The 23,502-nt window shown below is 45.7% G+C and overlaps 1 protein-coding gene across 1 annotated transcript; it reads right to left on the bottom strand.

The window, feature by feature from the left end:
• Positions 1-16,596: 16,596 nt before the first annotated feature.
• LOC120045627 (coiled-coil-helix-coiled-coil-helix domain-containing protein 1-like) lies at positions 16,597-22,451 on the bottom strand. The gene is made up of 3 exons (XM_038990535.1): positions 22,315-22,451; positions 17,208-17,322; positions 16,597-16,689 (listed from the first exon to the last, which is right to left on the bottom strand). The coding sequence occupies exons 1-3, from the start codon at positions 22,449-22,451 to the stop codon at positions 16,597-16,599; spliced, it is 345 nt and encodes a 114-aa protein (XP_038846463.1).
• Positions 22,452-23,502: the final 1,051 nt, after the last annotated feature.

Below are 23,502 nucleotides of genomic sequence, written 5' to 3'. Positions count from 1 at the left end.
ATACAGAACAACCTTTTCTCTCTCTAGTATTATATTGTAGCCTACTTGTAGAAATATGGTTTTACTCAACCTATCTGTGCTATACTGTAGATCTGTGAAAAGCATTGTTACACTGTGTTAACCATGTTCATCCCTCTTCTCTTCTGCTATCTGTTTTCAATTACTTTCTATTTTCCCACTGAGGCCGGGAGCAGGTGGCATCGCTTAGAATGTCTATGCAGAAAGCAATTAAATTATTGAAGGGTTAAGTTAAAGGGTTCTACTTTGTGGCACCACTATCCCCACCCAGGCCACTAAAATCAATACCGTCACGCATGGGAAACAGCTGCACCGTAATCAGTTGAACTCTAATAATTGCATCTGTCAATCTAATGGAGACAGGGGCAGCTGGAGTTCTCCATAGAAGGATTCTTTGGGGAAAAGGACAGGAGTAGTTCCTTAGCCTATTTAAAAATGAATTCACTGTTGTCAATGGGTAACACTTTATAATAACATGAATGAGAATGAATAAACTATTTATAAATAGTAGCTTATACACATTATTCATAAATTAGTATTTCATTATTTGTAAACATGCATAAGCATTTCATAAACATTACAGTTCATAAGCATTTATAGCGTTTAACATTGAAAGTTATAAAGTGCAAGCAAGTAACCTACAACCGTTGCCTTTAGTCATTTTGTTTGTGCTTTTGTTGTCACTTTAAAATGATGTAGCCTACAGCCTCGAACCATGTTTTACAAAAATGTTGCTCTCAAGGAATATCATTGGCTATATGAATCAATTGCTATTTGCAAGGAAGTTTGAACATATCATTGAATGCATTTGCCCCAGTGTTTACATTTTTATTGGTTGTTCACTATTGCACACATCAGTGTGCGTGGCTTTAACTACTGTAAAACGCATGATGAGAACTCTGACGCACGACCTGCGCAAGGGATGGCGCGGTTTGACAAAACTATTTCTCGCCATCTAATGAATTCGCTGGCGGAGAATAAAAATAATTGGTTCCTATTCAACCGAATTTATACTAGAGTATCGTTGTATTTACCAACTGATGGGCGCGCTTGCTGTGCAGGCTTTAGGACACACAGTCAGCCTTCAGAAATGCATTTAGGAAAGCTCAGCATTTATTTATCTGAAATGTTTTATCTGAAGTGATACTGTATTTACAGTATTTTAGGATGACCTTATGACAACAGCAAGCCAAGTTTGATTGCTGAGGATAGGGTGATAGTCTGTCCCAATTATTTCCTTCACCGGCAATAAAACAAACTGATAAGGGTAGGCTATAGGCTATTGCTCGTTCTTAAGTTTTCTTGGGAGCAAAGTCCTTAGTGAAATAAAAAATGTAGCCTACATAGGGCACTATAAAATAATTGGAAGAAAAATAAAAGCGAAAGCTCAGTAATGATGTACTGCAGCAGTAGAGCAGGCCTAATATGATACATTCAAGTGAATATTCAGGTGAATATGTGTGGCCCAATTTGGATGGTTTAACCTCAGAATTCGGGTTTACTGGCACACAAGAAGGTGCCACGCACAGCATACCTTTTGCAATTACACATAGGTTTATGTTACATAGCCAACAGGCTACGCGAAGTATATAGCCAATAGACTACGCGCAGTCTATAGCCTACCTACATATTCCCAATGAATGTAAATCGTAAAGAATTTGGTTATCTATGGTCACCTGTTTACCTTTCTGTTGTCAATTCATATCCCATCGCAAACAGAAAACGCACAGTGACGATGAAAGATAGACACATACCTCTCCAGAAACTGAAACCAGAAAACACCATGCAAATGACAGAGTGAAGATTCCTTTTAAAGCGTCCTTGTCCATCATCCTGTTATATGTGTCATTGCCCGCACCTTGAGCAGATTTCACCCATATCCAAAACAAGCAGCCAGCCCCCGAGTGCAAGCGACACTGACCAGAGAGAGCCCGCTACTGAGCGTCCAAAGTTAGGCAGGGGACAATGAGATGATGTGCTTGTTTTTTCTGTGTCTGGAAAAATATTCTTTAAATAATCGAAACTCCTATGTGACATTACACACCCTGGGGTACCAGCTGTGCTCCAAGCTTCGACTATAAATGACGAACCCCCTAGTGAAGAAGTGTCACTGAAAGGAGACACCGGTGAGAGAAACACGCTGTAGCCTCTCGCCTTTTGCGCGGCCCACATATGCCGATATGTCGACAATAAACAACACAGCAAGCTCAACGCGGTTCAGTTGTAGGCCTATTGCACTTGCGTAAAGGGGCGTTGCTGCGCTCAGAGGATAGGTAGGTGAGTGAGGGTTTCATGTTTTATTAATGAATATTTGATTGAGCTGAGTAGGCCCCTAACTTAATATTGCTGTTGGATATTAAATCAAGAATATGCCTGAATTTAATGACACATGTTCCACCTGGATTTTATGTAGACGGTCATTTCAACCAGTCACCAAAACGCAAAAAACATAAAATTACTGATCTCCAAATTATGCTTTCATAGCATGGAAAGTTAAATAAACTCGAAGATCAATGAAATGTATATTGCCTTGCAGTAACGAGACCTAAACACATTCTATAACATAGACCATGACACTGTGGCACTCTCATTTAGGCAAGGGTATTGTGCCATACTTGGCTAATGGAGATCTCCAGATATGTAATTGGCAATAGGCTAGTACTAGTCATTCTCCCACTAAATTCGTTCCAGAAGTAGACTAAGCTAGGCTACTGCTCACAACCCGAGGCAACAGTGGAAACATTTTATGAGACTTTGAAGCCATATGAACACATGTTGGCAGCAACAGTATAGCCTAATGCACAGAGCTTACTTAAAAGCCAGGTTGTCTGATATGTTGGACCCATATATATGCCTGCTTGTCAACTACAGATTATTTTGAATTTGTTAGCTCTGGACTAATTTTAGAGTTTGAAATAGACTACGCCTTTTGGCTATGTTTTATCAGTAACTGTTAAAGGTGTGTGTCACGTCCTGACCATAGTTCTTATGTGTTTTGCTTGTTTAGTGTTGGTCAGGACGTGAGCTGGGTGGGAATTCTATGTTGTGTGTCTAGTTTGTCTGTTTCTGTGTCCAGCCTAATATGGTTCTCAATCAGAGACAGCTGTCAATCGTTGTCCCTGATTGAGAATCATATATAGGTGGCTTGTTTTGTGTTGGGGATTGTGGGTGGTTGTTTCCTGTCTCTGTGTTTGTGTTCTGCACCAGATAGGACTGTTTTGGTTTGCCACACTTTGTTATTTTTTGTTCGTTGTAAGTGTTCACTGTTTTTTGTTTAATTAAACATGTTGAGCACTGGCTACGCTGCGTGTTGGTCCGATCCCTGTTTCACCCCCTCTTTTAGTGAAGAGAGGGAAGGCTGCCGTGACAGTGTGTCCCGAATTTGATAAAGTATGATATTTTTTTTCCTTCTGTGTGGTAGTGTGACCTACACCTACAGCAGTGGAGACTCCTCAGAGGAGGACATTTCATAAAATGTAAATGGTAAAACATTTAAAAAATTATAATTTTTAGATAAAATTATACTAAATATAATAACGTCACTAAATCATTGATTAAAACACTATTTTGCAAAGGTCTGCAGTAGCCTCAGCAGCACTCTGGAGGGTAGCACCATGGTGTAGCCGGAGGACAGCTAGCTTCCGTCCTCCTCTAGGTACAGTGACTTCAACACAAAACTTAGGAGGCTCATGGTTCTCACCCCCTTCTATAGACTTGCACAGTAATTATGACAACTTTGGGAGGACATCCTCCAGCCTACTAGAGCTCTTGCAGCATGAACTGACATGTTGTCCGACCAATCAAAGGTTTAGAGAATGAATCTAGTAATGAAAGCATAAGCTACAGCTAGCTAGCACTGCAGTCTATAACATGTGGTGAGTGGTTGACTCAAAAAGAAAGACAATAGTTCACCAGTTTTGAACAAATTAATTTATTCCAAAATGAAGAAGCAAGAGAGAAATAGAGAGATTATCATTTTTCACTTTCAGTTTCACTTACTTAGCTAGCAAATGCAGCTAGTTAGTACAGTCTACTGAAACATTCTGCTCAAACAGAGGGATGCTATGTTAGCTAGCTGGCTATGACTTTCCAACACGACACTGGAACTCTTCCAAGTCAAGGTAAGCTTTTGGTATTACACATTTTTTGCCACCGGGACCCGCCGGTGTAACTGCTAACTGACTGTACACTGTAACGTTACTGCATGATTGTAGCGGACGTACTAACGCGTTAGCTCTATTAGCTATGCTGACTATGACGTTATTTTAGCTAATATGGTGACAACGATGTAGGCTGTGTGTAGCGGTTTGGCGGGTCACATAGAGCTGAAGTGTTGTGCATTGAAGTCCACATGCGAAGGGAAGAGGTGAGAGGAGAGCGCATAGATGTGAGAAGGAATACAACGTGGCTGCTATGAAAGTGAACCGTTTACTCGTCATCAGGGGTGTATTCATTCTGCCAATTCTGTTGAAAAACGTTTCTTAAATGGAAGCAAACGGAACAAAATGGGGATAAACATACCTGAATTTGTCCAATAGAAACTCTCGTTTGCAACTGTTGGAATAATGATTACACCCTATATCAGCTAGATACAGGCAAGAGTGTTGCTAGGCGGTATTGAATGTCACTGTCTGTCACCTCAAATGTGTCTCTCGATCTGTGTGCACCTACCTTGTAAACTTTAATTCATAGGCTAGGTTGTATGGGTGAATGGAATACGAATGAGTCATCCAATATACTGTAATAGAAATAAGGCCATGCTCCTGAAAAACAAATTGTCCTCCCTCATCTTAAACGGCACTGACTGCCATTGACCTACAGCATACTTAATAGAAACATGTTTTTAATACAGATCTTAAAAAACCAACCATAACTGACCTTCTCACCATTAGTAATAAAATGATCGTTATTATAACAAATAAGAGATCATGAGATGTACTTCTAGTATAGGCCTATAGGCTATTTTCAAACATGGCTTTAAAGGATTTAGAATTTGTTTCTCACTGACCAAGGCGTGATTTGTCCTACTTAAGAGGCACCACTGTTTTCTCTGGCATTCCAACATAAATATTCAGACGGGTACACAAAATGAGCATGATAAAATCAACATCTCCTCAAAGGATTTTTTAAATATTTCTGTGCAACTTGGGAGTCTGTGATGCTCTGCTGGCAACCTTTTAAGAGATGTCAAAGATAGCCCATTTTTTTCTTATATCCTATTGAAACAGCTGATTATTTTCTGAAGTTCTATTCTGGTCTTAACAAGGAATCAAAGCGGGCCAAACAAAAGGGGAAAGGCCTTTTAGATTCTGATATGATCTTCAAAGGACCTATTGAGTTGCCTCTAGTCTTGGACTGTTAATTATTTTCGGGGTGTCAGTCTAAAGTAAATATAGTCACATTTTTATGAATATAGATTTGGATACCAGGCAACACACAGTCTAAGAACAGGAGAAAGGTCAACTTTTGTAACTGGTCTACAATATTCTCGTAATGTCTAAGCCAAGGTCAGCATGTTGTGATAGGTGGCCTTGATCCTTTTCCATGCTTCAATACTATAACTTAAAATGACTGCCAGTCTAAGTACAGAAATATAGAAATAAAGGAAAGCAATCCAGTCCTGTACTGTTTCATAGTTATAACATAAATACACTGAACAAAAATATAAACGCAACATATTAGGTGTTGGTCCCATGTTTTATGAGCTGAAAAAATAAATCCCAGAAATGTACCATAAGCACAATAAGCTTATTTCTCTCAAAATGTTGTTCACAAATTTCTTTACATCCCTGTTAGTGAGCATTTCTCCTTTGCCAAGATAATCCATCCACCTGATGGGTGTGGCATATCAAGGAGCTGATTAAACAGCATTATAATTACACAGGTGCACCTTGTGCTGGCGACAATAAAAGGCAACTCTAAAATGTGCAGTTGTCACACAACACAATGCCACAGATGTCTCAAGTTGAGGGAGCGTGCAATTGGCATGCTGACTGCAGGAATGTTGTTGAGAGTTGTTGCAAGTGAATTTAATGTTAATTTCTCTACCATAAGCCACCTCCAACGTTTTAGAGAATTTAGCAGAACATCAGTGTCATGTGAGCGAGCGGTTTGCTGATGTCAATGTTGTGAACAGAGTGCCCCATGGTGGCGGTGGGATTATGGTATGGGCAGGAATAAGCAACGGACAACGAACCCAATTGCATTTTATCGACGGCAATTTGAATGCACAGAGATACCATGACGAGATCCTGAGGCCCATTGTAGGGCCATTTTTTTTAAGGTATCTGTGACCAACAGATGCATATCTGTGTTCCCAGTCATGTGAAATCCATAGATTAGGGCCTAATCAATTTATTTCAATTGACTGATTTCCTTATATGAACTGTAACTCAGTAAAATCTTATAAATTGTTGCATGTTGCATTTATATTTTTGTTCACTGTATATATAGTGAATTGCTATTTTGTGGTAGTGTGATCAAACCCATCTGCACTGCTAATGGCGAAGGACAGCATTTCTTTTTCAGTCTAGGCGTTTAGCAGGAAATTACAAGGAGGGTGAGGAAATGGTGGGGCAGGATGGCAATGGGGCGGGATGGCAATGGTTCTCTTCATAATGAGGGGCAGCCTAATATGGAAATACTTAAAATACCCAAATCTGACATCGGATTTAGCCGTTTCCTGGACGGCAGACAAAGCATAAGTGCATCCAACATCCTAATGCTGACTTCAAACATCATTAGCGTAATATAGAAAAAAGTGCCTGAATCAAAAGGACTAAGGGAGGGTTTTAAGATTAGAAAACGGAAACAATGTATGAGTTATAAGGTAATGCAGCTGGAGCTGAAACTACAGTAGACGTTAGTCAGCCAATGAGATGTTTTCTTGGCACCTCAGTCATCTTAATGCAATTTTCAATACCTGTGTGACTATGACCAGCAATGGGCTTTACTTCCCGGCATGTAATCCTATCTGGCAAATTGGCCAATAATGCAGAATAGCTAGAATGTTCAACTATATCAGGAGTGTTTCAAATTACATGAGTGATCCATTGGAAACTCAAAGTAGGTATTCTATTGAGGTGATCATCGAGTTATAGTGCACGCCAGAGAAGATGAGCAACAAAAGAACAATAATTCAATACTGCACAGGTCACTAATAATATCTTCATATCATTAGCAACCACTGTGCAGTATGGAATTATTGCGATCATTTTTATGGGAGTCAACTCAAGATACTGGGTTAACAGTCAGTCACAGTATTTCATCCAGGTCACACCCAATATCATGTCAAGTAAGTTACGAAAACAAATGTCCTTGATTGTTATGAGAAATGTGAATTAGTAGCGCATCATAAAAAGTAAAGTAGTAATACATGTAATATTAATATAGTCATGTAATAATATAGCAATAACTGAAAGCCTAATGAAAATGCTTTTCAAAATATTACAGACAGTGAGTGAAGTTATATTCGTAGGAACCTTTTGTGACTGAAGCCATTTTAAATGGTACTGTTTTAGATTATCTATAACAGCATACTCAATTAAACATAGCAATCACAAGAAGTGTATCTGCAGCCCAGTTTGTTGATTAATCACGTCTGGCTGTCAGAGTCGTGTGTATAGGTGGCAGGGAAGTCAGGCGCAGGAGAGTCAAACGGAGTGTAAAATGGAGTCTTTTAATGAAAGTCCAAATACATGCTCCATAACACTAATAAGAAACGAACAAACAAATATGGGTACGAAGACCCGTCGCGCACCTATACACATAAAAACAATACTAACAAGAAACAATCTCTGACAAAGACATGAGGGGAAACAGAGGGTTAAATACACAAGAGGTAATGGATGGGATTGAAAACAGGTGTGTGGGAAGACAAGACAAAACCAATGGAAAATGAAAAATGGATCGATGATGGCTAGAAGACCGGTGACGTTGACCGCCGAACACCGCCCGAACAAGGAGAGGCAACGACTTCGGCAGAAGTCGTGACAGTACCCCCCCCCTGACGCGCGGCTCCAGCAGCGCGTCGACACCGGCCTCGGGGACGACCCGGAGGGCGAGGTGCAGGGCGATCCGGATGGAGGCGGTGGAATTCTTTTAACATGGAAGGATCTAAAACGTCCTCCACCGGAACCCAGCATCTCTCCTCCGGCCCGTACCCCTCCCAGTCCACGAGGTACTGAAGGCCCCTCGCCCGACGTCTCGAATCCAAAATGGATCGAACAGAGTACGCCTGGACCCCCTCGATGTCAAGAGGAGGCGGAGGAACTTCACGCACTTCAGCCTCCTGGAGCGGGCCAGCCACCACCGGCCTGAGGAGAGACACATGGAACGAGGGGTTAATACGGTAATTAGTGGGCAGTTGTAACCTATAACATACCTCGTTCACTCTCCTCAGGACTTTAAACGGCCCCACAAACTGCGAACCCAGCTTCCGGCAGAGCAGGCGGAGGGGCAGGTTTCGGGTCGAGAGCCAGACCCTGTCCCCTGGTGCGAACACCGGGGCCTCACTGCGGCGACGGTCTGCGCCAATTTTCTGGCGCGCTGAAGGTGGACGTGGGCTGCCTCCCAGGTTTCCTCAGCGTGCCGAAACCAATTGTCCACCGCAGGAGCCTCGGTCTGGCTCTGATGCCAAGGAGCCAGAACCGGCTGATACCGTAATACACATTGAAAAGGAGTGAGGTTAGTGGAGGAGTGACGTAGCGAGTTCTGGGCCATCTCTGCCCAGGGCACGAACTTCGCCCACTCCCCCGGCCAGTCCTGGCAATAGGACCGCAAAAACCTGCCCACATCCTGGTTAACTCTCTCCACCTGCCCATTACTCTCGGGGTGAAAACCTGAGGTAAGACTAACCGAGATCCCCAGACGTTCCATGAACGCCTTCCAGACCCTTGATGTGAACTGGGGACCCCGATCAGACACTATATCCTCAGGCACCCCATAGTGCCGGAAAACGTGTGTAAACAGGGCCTCTGCAGTTTGTAAGGCCGTAGGGAGACCGGGCAAAGGGAGGAGACGACAGGACTTCGAAAACCGATCCACAACGACCAGGATCGTGGTGTAACCCTGTGAAGGTGGAAGATCAGTCAAAAAATCCACCGACAGGTGCGACCACGGCCGTTGAGGAACGGGTAAAGGTTGAAGCTTACCTCTGGGCAGGTGTCTAGGAGCCTTGCACTGGGCGCACACCGAGCAGGAGGAAACATAAATCCTCACGTCCTTGGCTAAAGTGGGCCACCAGTACCTCCCATCAAGACAGCGCATCGTCCGACCTATCCCAGGATGACCAGAGGAGGGTGACGTGTGAGCCCAATAGATCAATCGGTCGCGGACAGCAGACGGAACGTACAGACGACCAGCTGGACACTCAGGAGGAGAGGGCTCTGCACGTGACGCCCGCTCAATGTCCGCGTCCAGCTCCCACACTACTGGCGCCACCAAACACGAAGCTGGGAGTATGGGAGTGGGATCCATGGACCGCTCCTCTGTGTCATACAGCCGAGACAATGCGTCTGCCTTGACGTTCTGGGAGCCTGGTCTGTAAGTAAGGGTAAACACAAAACGAGTGAAAAACATGGCCCACCTTGCCTGGCGAGGATTCAGTCTCTTCGCCTGCCGGATGTACTCCAGATTGCGGTGGTCAGTCCAGATGAGAAAAGGGTGTTTAGCCCCCTCAAGCCAATGCCTCCACGCCTTCAAGGCTTGTACGACAGCTAACAGCTCCCGGTCCCCCACATCATAGTTTCGCTCCGCCGAGCTGAGCTTCTTCGAAAAGAAAGCACAGGGGCGAAGCTTCAGTGGCACACCCGAACGCTGAGAGCACTGCTCCTATCCCAGCTTCGGATGCGTCCACCTCCACTATGAATGGCAAAGAGGGATCCGGATGAGCCAACACAGGCACCGAGGTAAACAGAGTCTTCAGGTGTCCAAAAGCCCTGTTCGCCTCAGCCGACCACTGCAAGCGCACCGGGCCCCCCTTTAGCAGTGAGGTAATGGGAGCAGCCACCTGACCAAAACCCCGGATAAACCTCCGGTAGTAATTGGCAAACCCTAAAAAACGCTGCACCTCCTTTACCGTGGTTGGAGTCGGCCAATTACGCACGGCTGTAATGCGATCACTCTCCATTTCCACTCCTGAAGTGGAAATCCGATGCCCTAGGAAGGAGATGGATTGTTGGAAGAACAAGCATTTCTCAGCCTTGACATATAGATCATGCTCCAACAGGCGACCAAGCACCCTGCGCACCAGGGACACATGCTCGGCGCGTGTAGCGGAGTATATCAGAATATCATCGATATACACCACTACACCCTGCCCATGCAGGTCCCTGAAGATCTCATCTACAAATGATTGGAAGACTGATGGAGCATTCATCAACCCATATGGCATGACAAGGTACTCATAATGACCTGAGGTGGTGCTAAATGCCGTCTTCCACTCATCACCCTTCCGAATACGCACCAGATTGGATCTCAGGAGTGCGTACAATTTTGTGAAGAAGCGTGCCCCGTTCATTGACTCAATAACTGTATTTATCAGAGGTAACGGGTAACTATATTTCACCGTGATTTTATTGAGACATCGATAATCAATGCACGGGCGTAAACCGCCATCCTTCTTCTTCACAAAAAAGAAACTCGAGGCTGGTGAAATGGATGGCTGAATGAACCCCTGACGCAGGGATTCAGAGATATATGTATCCATAGCCACCGTCTCCGCTTGCGACAGGGGATACACGTGACTCCTGGGATATGCAGCGTCTACCAGGAGATCTATAGCACAATCCCCCCGTCGATGGGGTGGTAATTGAGTCGCCTTCTTTTTACAGAAGGCGAGAGCCAAATCGGCATAGTCGGGGGGAATGCGCACAGTGAAGACCTGGTCTGGACTTTCCACCGTAGTAGCACCAACGGAAACCCCTAAACACCTACCTGAGCACTCTCGCGACCACCCTGTGAGAGCCCTCTGTGGCCAAGAAACAGTGGGGTTATGACAAGTTAACCAGGGTAGGCCTAGCACCACAGAATACGCAGGAGAATCAATAAGGAAAAGACTAATCTTCTCCTTGTGACCCTCCTGCGTTATCATACACAAAGGTGCGGTGACCTCCCTGATAAACCCTGAACCTAATGGTCGACTATCTAAGGCATGAATAGGGAAAGGCATATCCACAGAAACAATAGGGATCCCTAAACTATGAGCTAAATCTTTATTAATGAAATTCCCAGCTGCGCCTGAATCTACTAGCGCCTTATACTGGGAATGCAGGGAAAAATCCGGAAAAGTGACAGAGACAAACATTAGTGCGACAGAGGGCTCTGGATGAGAATGGTGCCTACTCACCTGGGGTGATGCCAGAGTGCCCTGCCTGCCTTCTCTATTCCCAGAGGAACCAACCCGGCACCGACCAGCAGTGTGATCTCTGCGACCATAGATGGTGCTCGAGCGGGAACCCCCTCCGGTCTCCCTGCGCACCATCCCTCCCAATTCCATAGGTTCGGGAGAGAGGGTGCGGGAGGATGGAACAACCAGACCCCGATCTAGACGTCCACGAGTAGCCAGCATGTTGTCCAGCCTGATGGACATGTCCACCAGCTGGTCGAAGTTGAGGGTGGTGTCTCTACAGGCCAGCTCCCGACGGACGTCCTCGCGTAGACTACAGCGGTAATGGTCGATCAGGGCCCTGTCGCTCCATCCAGCGCCGGCAGCCAAGGTTCTAAACTCCAAAGCAAACTCCTGTGCACTCCTCGTCTCCTGCCTCAGATGATAGAGGCGCTCACCCGCCGCTTTGCTTTCGGATGGGTGGTCGAATACCATCCGGAAATGGCGGATGAACTCCTCAAAATGGTCCAACGCCGCATCCTCCTCTACACACAGCGCTGGCCCACTCCCGGGCTTTCCCGGTGAGGCATGAGACGAGGGCGCAACTCTTCTCACGGTCCGATGGTACTGGGGAGACCGTGGCCAGATACAACTTAAGTTTAAGGAGGAAACCCTGGCAGCCGGCAGTATCTCCGTTGTATCCAATGGGTAGGGGTAAATGGATTTTGTTCGGTTCAGGAGGGGAAAAAGTGTTCAAGGAATACCCTGGTTGTGGGAGTGGAAGCGCTGGAGAAACTCCCTGTCTTTCCCAGCGGTCCATATTCTGGACAATGCGATCCATGACTGCGCTCAAACATTCAATCTCCTCCATTTGTTCCCGGACGCGTTCCTCCACCTCCATGAGCGTAGTGTCCTCTCCTGCTGACTTCATATTATGGTCCGAGATTCTGTCAGAGTCGTGTGTATAGGTGGCAGGGAAGTCAGGCGCAGGAGAGTCAAACAGAGTGTAAAATGGAGTCTTTTAATGAAAGTCCAAATACATGCTCCATAACACTAATAAGAAACGAACAAACAAATATGGGTACGAAGACCCGTCGCGCACCTATACACATAAAAACAATACTAACAAGAAACAATCTCTGATAAAGACATGAGGGGAAACAGAGGGTTAAATACACAAGAGGTAATGGATGGGATTGAAAACAGGTGTGTGGGAAGACAAGACAAAACCAATGGAAAATGAAAAATGGATCGATGATGGCTAGAAGACCGGTGACGTTGACCGCCGAACACCGCCCGAACAAGGAGAGGCAACGACTTCGGCAGAAGTCGTGACACTGGCATCAGTGGAACTTGATGTTTCTGTGTGGGGGGGGGGTCAAAAGTTTTAGAATACCTACTCATTCAAGGGTTTTTCTTTATTTTTACTATTTTCCACATTGTAGAACAATAGTGAAGACATCAAAACTATGAAATAAAATATATGGAATCATGTAGTAACAAAAAAGTGTTAAACAAATCAAAAAATATTTTATATTTGAGATTCTTCAAATAGACACCCTTTGCCTTGATGACAGCTTTGCACAATCTTGGCATTCTCTCAACCAGCTTCATGAGGTAGTCACCTGGAATGCATTTCAATTAACAGGTGTGCCTTCTTAAAAGTTAATTTCTGGAATTTCTTGCCAATAAGTTGTGTTGTGACAAGGTAGGGGGGGTATACAGAAGATAGCCGTATTTGGTAAAATACCAAGTCCATATTATGGCAAGAACAGCTCAAATAAGCAATGAGAAACAGTCCATCATTACTTTAAGACATAAAGTCAGTCAATACGGAAATACGATGAAAAAAAGTGCAGTTGCAAAAACCATCCAGCACTATGATGAAACTGGCTCTCATGAGGACCGCCACAGGAATGGAAGCACCAGCCTACAACAGCATTCTGCGGCGATACGCCATCCCATCTGGTTTGGGGTTTGTGTGACTATCATTTGTTTTTCAATCGGACAATGACCCAACACACCTCCAGGCTGTGTGTAAGGGCTATTTTACCAAGGTGAGTGATGGAGGGCTGCATCAGATGACCTGGCCTCCACAATCACCCGACCTCAACCAAATTGAGATGTTTTGGGATGAGTCGGACCACAGAGTAAAGGAAAAGCAGCCAACAAGTGCTCAGTATATGTGGGAACTCCTTCAAGACAGTTGGAAAAGCATTCCAGGTGAAGCTGGTTGAGAGAATGCATAGAGTGTGCAAAGCTGTCATCAAGGCAAAGGGTGGCTATTTGAAGAATCTCAAATGTAAAATATATTTTGATTTGTTTAACACTTTTTTGGTTACTACATATGTGTTATTTCATAGTTTCGATGTCTTCACTATTATTCTACAATGTAGAAAATAGTAAAAATAAAGAAAAACCCTTGAATGAGTAGGTCTTCTAAAACTTTTGACCGGTAGTGTATGACATATATATATATACAAATAGTCTTTGGCCAACAACCTGAGTCAATGAACACATCTTAGTAGTAGGGCTGGTGGTAGTATGTCACGGTCCTGACCTGTTTTCCTTTGTCATGTATTTGTTTTAGTTGGTCAGGGCGTGAGTTGGGTGGGTTGGTCTAGGTTTGATTTTCTATGTTGGGTTTTTGTGTTCGGCCTGGTATGATTCTCAATCAGAGACAGCTGTGAATCGTTGTCCCTGATTGAGAATCATACTAAGGCAGCCAGGGTTTCACTTGTGTTTTGTGGGTGTTTGTTCCTGTGTCAGTGTTTGGGCCACACAGGACTGTTTCAGGTTAGTCACGTTTGTTGGTTGTTGTATTTTGTAGTGTTTGTTGTTTTCCCATTAAAATATGAATACTTACCAATCCGCATCTTGGTCCGATCCATGCTCCTCCTCGTCTGAGGAGGAGAACGACTACGACAGCCGTTACAGAAACACCCACCATAACAGGACCAAGCGGATTGGAGAAGGAAGGCAAGAACAACAGCAATGGGGAAAAGAGGAATGGACTTGGGAGGAAATCCTAGACGGGAAAGGACCCTGGGCAGAGCCAGAGGAGTGTCGCCGCCCCAAAGCGGAGAGGAGGTTTTATGAGGCGAAAGCAAGGCAGAGCGGCTGGAAGCCCGAGAGGCTCACCCAAAAATTTCTTGGGGGGGGGGGCCTAAGGGGAGTGTGGCGAAGCCGGGTTGGATACCCGAGCCAACTCCCCGGGCTTACCGTGGAGTGAGAGGGCGTCGTACTGGTCAGACACCGTGTTATGCGGTGGAGCGCACGGTGTCCCCAGTACGCGTGCTTAGCCCAGTGCGGGCTATTCCACCTTGCCGCACTGGGAGGGCTAGGTTGGGCATCGAGCCGGGTGCCATGAAGCCGGCCCAACATATCTGGCCTCCAGTACGTCTCCTCGGGCCGGCGTACATGGCACCAGCCTTACAGGTGGTGTCCCCGGTTCGCCTGCATAGCCCAGTGCGGGCTATTCCACCTCGCCGCACTGGCAGGACTACGGGGACCATTCAACCTGGTAGGGTTGGGGAGGCTCGGTGCTCAAGAGCGCGGGTCCTCCTTCACGGTCCGGTATATCCGGCGCCACCTTCCCACCCCAGCCCAGTACCATCAGTGCCAACACCACGCACCAGGCTTCCAGTGCGTTTCCAGAGCCCTGTTCCTCCTCCACGCACTCTCCCTGTGGTGCGTGTCTCCAGCCCAGTGCCTCCTTTTCCGGCACCACGCACCAGGCCTACTGTGCGCCTCAGCAGGTCAGAGTCGGCCGTCTGCCCAACGCCGCCTGCGCTGCTTGCCTGCTCAGCGCTGCCTGAACTGTCTGCCTGCCCAGCGTGGTCTGATCTGTCTGCCTGCCCAGCGCTGTCCGTCTGTCCCGAGCCGTCAGAGCTGCCCGTCTGTTCAGAGCTGCCCGTCTGTCCCGAGCCTTCAGAGCCGTCCAGCCAGGACCAGCCAGAGCCGTCCAGCCAGGACCAGCCAGAGCCGTCCAGCCAGGACCAGCCAGAGCCGTCCAGCCAGGACCAGCCAGAGCCGTCCAGCCAGGACCAGCCAGAGCCGTCCAGCCAGGACCAGCCAGAGCCGTCCGCCAGCCAGGACCAGCCAGAGCCGTCCGCCAGCCAGGATCCGCCAGAGCCGTCCGCCAGCCAGGATCCGCCAGAGCCTTCCGCCAGCCAGGATCCGCCAGAGCCTTCCGCCAGCCAGGATCCGCCAGAGCCTTCCGCCAGCCAGGATCCGCCAGAGCCTTCCGCCAGCCAGGATCCGCCAGAGCCTTCCGCCAGCCAGGATCTGCCAGAGCCTTCCGCCAGCCAGGATCCGCCAGAGCCTTCCGCCAGCCAGGATCCGCCAGAGCCTTCCGCCAGCCAGGATCCGTCCCTCAGTCCGGAGCTGCCCCTTATCCTGGTGCTGCCCCTTATCCTGGTGCTGCCCCTTATCCTGGTGCTGCCCCTTATCCTGGTGCTGCCCCTTAGTCCGGTGCTGCCCCTTAGTCAGGTGCTACCCCTCGGTCAGGTGCTACCCCTCGGTCAGGTGCTACCCCTCGGTCAGGTGCTACCCCTCGGTCAGGTGCTACCCCTCGGTCAGGTGCTACCCCTCGGTCAGGTGCTACCCCTCAGTCAGGTGCTACCCCTCAGTCTGTTACTGCCCTTTGGAATAGTGGGATTGACATGGAGGGTGAATATTGGGAGGAGGCCACGGAAGCGAGGGTTGACTATGGTGGGGTGGGGACCACGACCAGCGCCAGAGCCGCCACCGTGGACAGACGCCCACCCAGACCCTCCCCTAAACTTTGTGCTGGTGCGCCCGGAGTTCGCACCTTAAGGGGGGGGTTCTGTCACGTTCCTGACCTGTTTTCCTTTGTCATGTATTTGTTTTAGTTGGTCAGGGCGTGAGTTGGGTCGGTTGGTCTAGGTTTGATTTTCTATGTTGGGTTTTTGTGTTCGGCCTGGTATGATTCTCAATCAGAGACAGCTGTGAATCGTTGTCCCTGATTGAGAATCATACTAAGGCAGCCAGGGTTTCACTTGTGTTTTGTGGGTGTTTGTTCCTGTGTCAGTGTTTGGGCCACACAGGACTGTTTCAGGTTAGTCACGTTTGTTGGTTGTTGTATTTTGTAGTGTTTGTTGTTTTCCCATTAAAATATGAATACTTACCAATCCGCATCTTGGTCCGATCCATGCTCCTCCTCGTCTGAGGAGGAGAACGACTACGACAGCCGTTACATAGTACTAGATTTATTTGTGTAATTTGGGGTGTCACTTCAGCAGGGTAGTGGCTTGTTTTGGTTGAAGGCATCCCCCTTGGCCAATGATGTGTTGCTCTGATATGGCTTTCACTGCAATCTGTGAGGAAATACATTTTGACAAAAACTGTTAAAGAAAATGCATTGCCTCATTCAATACTAATTAAATTGAAAGCATAACGGCTTTGAGCTATTTATTCACATTTGTAAATAATGTTGTACTTCCTTGTTGACACTAAACTGAAAGTGTAATTTAGCCAAAGACTTGTCATCCATCCATGCAGTGCTATAGTAGCATGCGGTAGCTGGGCACCTCAGCTGAGGAAGGGAAATTGTGGAAGAATGGAAAACAAAAGCAAAACAGGAGGGAAGACCTTCAAGGAAACAGGCCTGGGGTAGATTTTTTGTTATGACTCCTCCCAAGCCAGGAAACGCCATAGAAAACCATATTAACCATGCTGCCTGATTACCTTGTCTCCTAATAAAATGTTTAATATAACAATGCTGACCTAGATTAAAACAGGGGGTTGGGAGAGTGGGGGGGGGGGGGGGGGGGGGGGGGGGGGGTGTAATAAGCCTGGAGCAAGGATTTCCGGTACACTGAGAAGCAGCACCGTATCTGGGCTTCTCAACACACTTGTAGAAGGACTGCATTTCATTGGAACACAGGGCATTGGCAAAGTTGTTCTGCTTCCAGCATGCCATCATCATGGACATCTCAGTGATACACATGGCCTCTGTGGGGAAACAGTGTAATCACTTTCCAGTGTTGTTGTCATTGTCACCAAAAAGATGAATGTGTTGAATAAAACACTGAATTATAAGGTACTACTAACTCAGCATGCTGATCTACATTGATTTCAAAAGAGAGTGTATAATTTATGCACACTGCAGTAAAAAGAGATGTAACAGGCAACATGGCTGACCAATCATATCATAGAGTGCTGAGGGCGTTTTAGTAGACAGAACATGGTGCAACGTTTAATTCAACTGAAACGGTAGCCTACTGTACTGAACGACCAGTTGAAGAACATTGTGATTATGGTGGCCCAGAGGGCCCAATAAAGGGAAAGTAACTGAATGACTACCGACCCGTAGCACTCACATCAGTCATCATGAAGTGCTGCGAGAGGCTAGTCAAAGACTTCAGTACATCACCTCCTCCCTCCGACACTCAATCCTCTACAGGGAAGAGGTTGGCACTCTGACGGTGTGGTGCCAGGTTAAAAACCTCTCCCTCAACCTGTCCCTCGTCTGTATGAGTATCTATATACAGTGCCTTCGGAAAGTATTCCGACCCCTTGACTTTTCCACATTTAGTTATTATTTTTATTTAACTAGGCAAGTCAGTTAAGAATAAATTCTTATTTACAATGATGGCCTACACCGGCCAAACCCGGACGACGCTGGGCCAATTGTGCGCCGCCCTATGGGACTCCCAATCACGGCCGGTTGTGATACAGCCTGGATTTGAAACAGGGTGTCTGTAGTGACGCCTCTAGCACTGAGACGCAGTTCCTTAGACCGCTGCACAACTCGGGAGCCTTGAGCAGGGGGTGGGAGTAGTGGTGGCTATTCAGCATGATATTAATGTCCATTGGGGTGGGGGCAGGGTAGATGTCTGTTGGAGCAGTCCAAAGGGAAGCAGTGTAGGGGGAGGCGAGAACGTTAAGGGAGATTATTTAATTTTTTAGGGGGTAGATCAGCTTTAATATTGCAGATAGATTGTAGCTTCCATCAATGTAATTCTCTGCATCATTTCCAATCCCCCATATAATTGTGTGTAAAAAAAAAATATATATACAGTTGAAGTCGGAAGTTTACATACACTTAGGTTGGAGTCATTAAAACTAATTTTTCAACCACTCCACAAATTTCTTGTTAACAAACTATAGTTTTAGCAAGTCGGTTAGGACATCTACTTTGTGCATGACACAAGTAATTTTTCTAACAATTGTTTACAAACAGATTATTTCACTATCACAATTCCAGTGAGTCAGAAGTTTACATACACTAAGTTGACGGTGCTTTTAAACAGCTTGGAAAATTCCAGAAAATTATGTCAAGGCTTTAGAAGCTTTTGATAGGCTAATTGACATCATTTGAGTCAATTGCAGGTGTACCTGTGGATGTATTTCAAGGCCTAGCTTCAAACACAGTGCTTCTTTTCTTGACATCATGGGACAATCAAAAGAAATCAGCCAAGACCTCAAGTCTGGTTCATCCTTGGGAGCAATTTACAAATGCCTGAAGGTACCACGTTCATCTGTACAAACAATAGTACGCAAGTATAAACACCATGGGACCACGCAGTCATCATACCGCTCAGGAACGAGACGCGTTCTGTCTCCTAGAGATGAACGTACTTTGGTGCAAAAAGTGCAAATCAATCCCAGAATAACAGCAAATGACCTTGTGAAGATGCTGGAGGAAACAGGTACAAAAGTATCTATATCCACAGTAAAACGAGTCCTATATCGACATAACCTGAAAGGCCGCTCAGCAAGAAGCCACTGCTCCAAAACCGCCATAAAAAAGCCAGACTACGATTTGCAACTGCACATGGGGACAAAGATCGTACTTTTTGGAGAAATGCCCTCTGGTCTGATGAAACAAAAATAGAACTGTTTGGACATAATGACCATCATTATGTTTGGAGTAAAAAGGGGGAAGCTTGCAAGCCGAAGAACACCATCCCAACCGTGAAGCACAGGGGTGGCAGCATCATGTTGTGGGGGTGCTTTGCTGCAGGAGGGACTGGTGCACTTCACAAAATAGATGGCATCATAAGGTATGAAAATTATGTGGCTATATTGAAGCAACATCTGAAGACATCAGTCATGAAGTTAAAGCTTGGTCATAAAATGGGTCTTCCAAATGGACAATGACCCCAAAGTTGTGGTAAAATGGCTTAAGGACAACAAAGTCAAGGTATTGTAGTGGCCATCACAAAGCCCTGACCTCAATCCTATAGAAAATTTGTGGGCAGAACTGAAAAAGCGTGTGCGAGCAAGGAGGCCTACAAACATGACTCAGCTACACCAGCTCTGTCAGGAGGAATGGGAAAAAATTCACCCAACTTATTGTGGGAAGCTTGTGGACGGCTACCCAAAACATTTGACCCAAGTTAAACAATTTAAAGGCAATGCTACCAAATACTAATTGAGTGTATGTAAACTTCTGACCCACTGGGAATGTGATGAAAGAAATAAAAGCCGAAATAAATCATTCTCTCTACTATTATTCTGACATTTCACATTCTTAAAATTAAGTGGTGATCCTAACTGACCTTAAACAGGGAATGTTTTACAAGGATTTAATGTCAGGAATTGTGAAAAACTGAGGTAAAATGTATTTCGCTAAGGTGTATGTAAACTTCCGACTTCAACTGTATGTGGCAGGGTCTACAGACAATCATGGATTAGAAAAAGAAATCAGCCCTGTCGCGGACATCGATGTCTTGGTTCCAAAATGTCTTCTTTGAGCGCTTTGAGGACAATACAGTTCCACCGACGCTGCCGCTACCAACGACTCTAGGCTCTCCTTCTCCTTGAATGAGGTGAGTAAAACTGTCACGGCTGTTAAAAGGAGAGGACCAAGGTGCAGCGTCGTGAGCGTACATTTTCTTTATTAAATGAAAAGACGCCGAACGAAAACAATAAACACTACAAAAACAAACTGTGAAGCTCAAAGGCTATGTGCCCTAAACAAAGTCAACTTCCCACAAAGAACGGTGGGAAAAAAAGCTACCTAAGTATGGTTCCCAATCAGAGACAACGATAGACAGCTGTCCCTGATTGAGAACCACACCCAGCCAAAACAAAGAAATACAAAACATAGAAAAATGAACATAGACTGCCCACCCAAATCACACCCTGACCAAACCAAAATAGAGACATAAAAAGCTCTAAGGTCAGGGCGTGACAAAAACATTTAAACGTGTTAACCCTCGCAAGGCTGCTGGCCCAGACACCATCCCTGGCCACGTCCTCAGAGCATGCGCAGACCAGCTGGCTGGTGTGTTTACGGACATATTCAATCAATCCCTATCCCAGTCTGCTGTCCCCACATGCTTCAAGATGGCCACCATTGTTCCTTTTCCCAAGAAAGCTAAGGTAACTGAACTAAATGACTATCGCCCCGTAGCACTCACTTCTGTCATCATGAAGTGCTTTGAGAGACTAGTCAAGGATCATATCACCTCCACCTTACCTGTCACCCTAGACCCACTCCAATTTGCTTACCGCCTCAATAGGTCCACAGACGATGCAATCGCCATCACACTGCACACTATCCCATCTGAACAAGAGGAATACCGATGTAAGAATGCTGTTCATTGACTGCAGCTCAGCATTCAACACCATAGTACCCTCCAAACTCATCATTAAGCTTGAGACCCTGGGTCAAGACCCCGCCCTCTACAACTGGGTCCTAGACTTCCTGACGGACCGCCCCCAGGTGGTGAAGGTAGGAAACAACATCTCCACTTCACTGATCCTCAACACTGGGGCCCCACAAGGGTGCGTTCTCAGCCCCCTCCTGTACTCCCTGTTCACCCACGACTGCGTGGCCATGCACGCCTCCAACTCAATCATCAAGTTTGCAGACAACACAACAGTGGTGGGCTTGATTATCAACAATGACGAGACAGCCTACAGGGAGGAGGTGAGGGCCCTCGGAGTGTGGTCTCAGGAAAATAACCTCTCACTCAATGTCAGCATAACAAAATAGATGATCGTGGACTTCAGGAAACAGCAAAGGGAGGACCCCCCTATCCACATCGACGGGACAGCAGTGGAGAAGGTGGAAAGTTCCTCGGGCGTACATATCACCAACAAACTGAAATGGTCCACACACAGAGACCGTGTGGTGAAGGCGCAACAGCGCCTCTTCAACCTCAGGAGGCTGAAAATATTAGGGTTGTCACCGAAAACCCTCACTAACTTTTACAGGTGCACAATTGAGAGCATCCTCTTAGCCTGTATCACCGCCTGGTACGGCAACTGCACCGCCCACAACCGCAGGGCTCTCCAGAGGGTGGTGCAGTCTGCACAACGCATCACTGGGGGCAACCTACCTGGCCTCCAGGACATCTACAACACCCGATGTGACAGGCAGGCAAAATAAGATCATCATGGACAATAACCACCCCAGCCACTGCCTGTTCACCCCGCTTCCATCTAGAAGGCGAGGTCAGTACAGGTGCATCAAAGCTGGGACAGAGAGATTTAAAAACAGCTTCTATCTCAAGGCCATCAGATTGTTAAACAGCCACCACTAGCACAGGGAGGCGGCTACCTACCTACAAACTTGATATCGTTGGCCACTTTAATAAATGGAACACTAGTCACATCTCGCATTAGTCATCTCATATGTATATACTGTATCCTCACTATCTATTCTTTACTATCTATTGCAGCTTAGGCTCTCTGTCACTGCTCATCCATATGTTTTATACTTATATATTCTCATCCCATTCCTTTACTAGATTGTGTGTATTAGGTTTGTTGTGGAATTTGTTAGATATTAGGTTTTGTTGTGGAATTGTTAGATATTACCTGTTAGATACTGCTGCACTGTCAGATCTAGAAGCATAAGCATTTCGCTACACTCTCAATAACATCTGCTAACCATGTGTATGTGACCAATAAAATTGTATTTTATTTGATTAAGTTATCTATACTTTTACTCAAGTATGACAATTGGGTACTTTTTCCACCACTGCCTAGCCCCTTTCTTAATTTTCCTGTTGGCAACCTCATCTTTCAGAGACAGCGGCTTGTTGGGTTTCAGAACTAGCTTTTTCTGCTTTCTGCTCAACATCCGAATGACCTCCTCCTGAAGTGCAGTCCCACCTTGCATCGCCATTGCGGCGTGCACAATACAATTATAACATGTAGCTAAACAGCGAAAATAAGAAAGTAATGTTGCTTTCGCAAATAAATTATGGCAAACATAACAGGCTATACGTGTATTCGTGATATTTTCTCTAACAACTTTTGCACTGGAGACAAACGTGGAGCGCAATCTTTGATCGTATTTTGCTGTTACTGTGGTAATGACTAAGTTACGACCATGCGTTACAAAATATTAACGTACACCATTTGTAGTTCTGTCGAATAATGAGCTGCACCCAAATAATTAGGAATTAGAATACTTTAATATGATATCTTCGGCTGCACCTCTGAAATGTATTTAAAGCGGCAATCTGCGATTGGTACTTCCATTTTTTTTAAACTTTAAATGAATGATATTTGATCATTGATTCTTGATGAATTTAACTTAGTTCAACTGTCATACCCCATCAGAACCCCAAATATAAGCTTGTTTTACGCCATTTGTAAACAATGTTATTATAGCCCCACAACATGGTTAAAACTATCATTTTGATATCATGGATGGTCAGTCATGCATCCATAGCTCTGTCTATGAATTTTAGAGTGGTTACATTTCTCCATCCCCATCCTTCAGCTCTTTACCAAAACAGTGACCATTTTGTTATTGTTTGAACTGAAGTTTCCCCCTTTAATAACGCCATTATTTTTGTCAATTCATATTGTATCAAAGGCGTTACATAACTTGCGTGTCCCATTTATAGATGACCAATTTTAAGAGCCTTTCTTGAGTTTATGCGTTCTTGCCCATGGGCTGCAATAATTCACTGGCATTGGCACATTCTAAATGAGACACATTCTGTCTCAAGGATACCTGGAGTTTCCAGTGGAAAGGTAAGCATGCAAAGAGAAATATGTTGACTCTCCAATACGGCAGTGTGACATTTTTGTTATAATATAGGGCAAGTCAAAACATTGGCCCACCTCTTGGGGCACGTTGTGTGGGGGCTGCAAACTCAGCAGATATTAGTGTTGATAGTTCTGTCAGGTGAGTTCACCGCCCAACTCCCAATACACAAAAGGGA

This window comes from Salvelinus namaycush, chromosome 4 (assembly GCF_016432855.1).
Source record: "Salvelinus namaycush isolate Seneca chromosome 4, SaNama_1.0, whole genome shotgun sequence".
Lineage (NCBI taxonomy): Eukaryota > Metazoa > Chordata > Actinopteri > Salmoniformes > Salmonidae > Salvelinus > Salvelinus namaycush.
The sequence above is the reverse complement of the archived record's forward strand: the minus strand, read 5'-3'. Positions and strand labels throughout refer to the sequence as shown.

What these genes read in the sequence shown, in the direction of transcription:
- LOC120045627 (XM_038990535.1), bottom strand. Translation starts at nt 22,451, where the DNA reads ATGGCGATGCAAGGTGGGACTGCACTTCAGGAGGAGGTCATTCGGATG. An exon ending in AACAGGAAAATTAAGAAAGG is followed by an intron (nt 17,323 to 22,314) that starts GGCTAGGCAGTG and finishes CTGTTTCCCCAC; the next exon opens with AGAGGCCATGTGTATCACTG. An exon ending in TCTACAAGTGTGTTGAGAAG is followed by an intron (nt 16,690 to 17,207) that starts CCCAGATACGGT and finishes AAATGTATTTCC; the next exon opens with TCACAGATTGCAGTGAAAGC.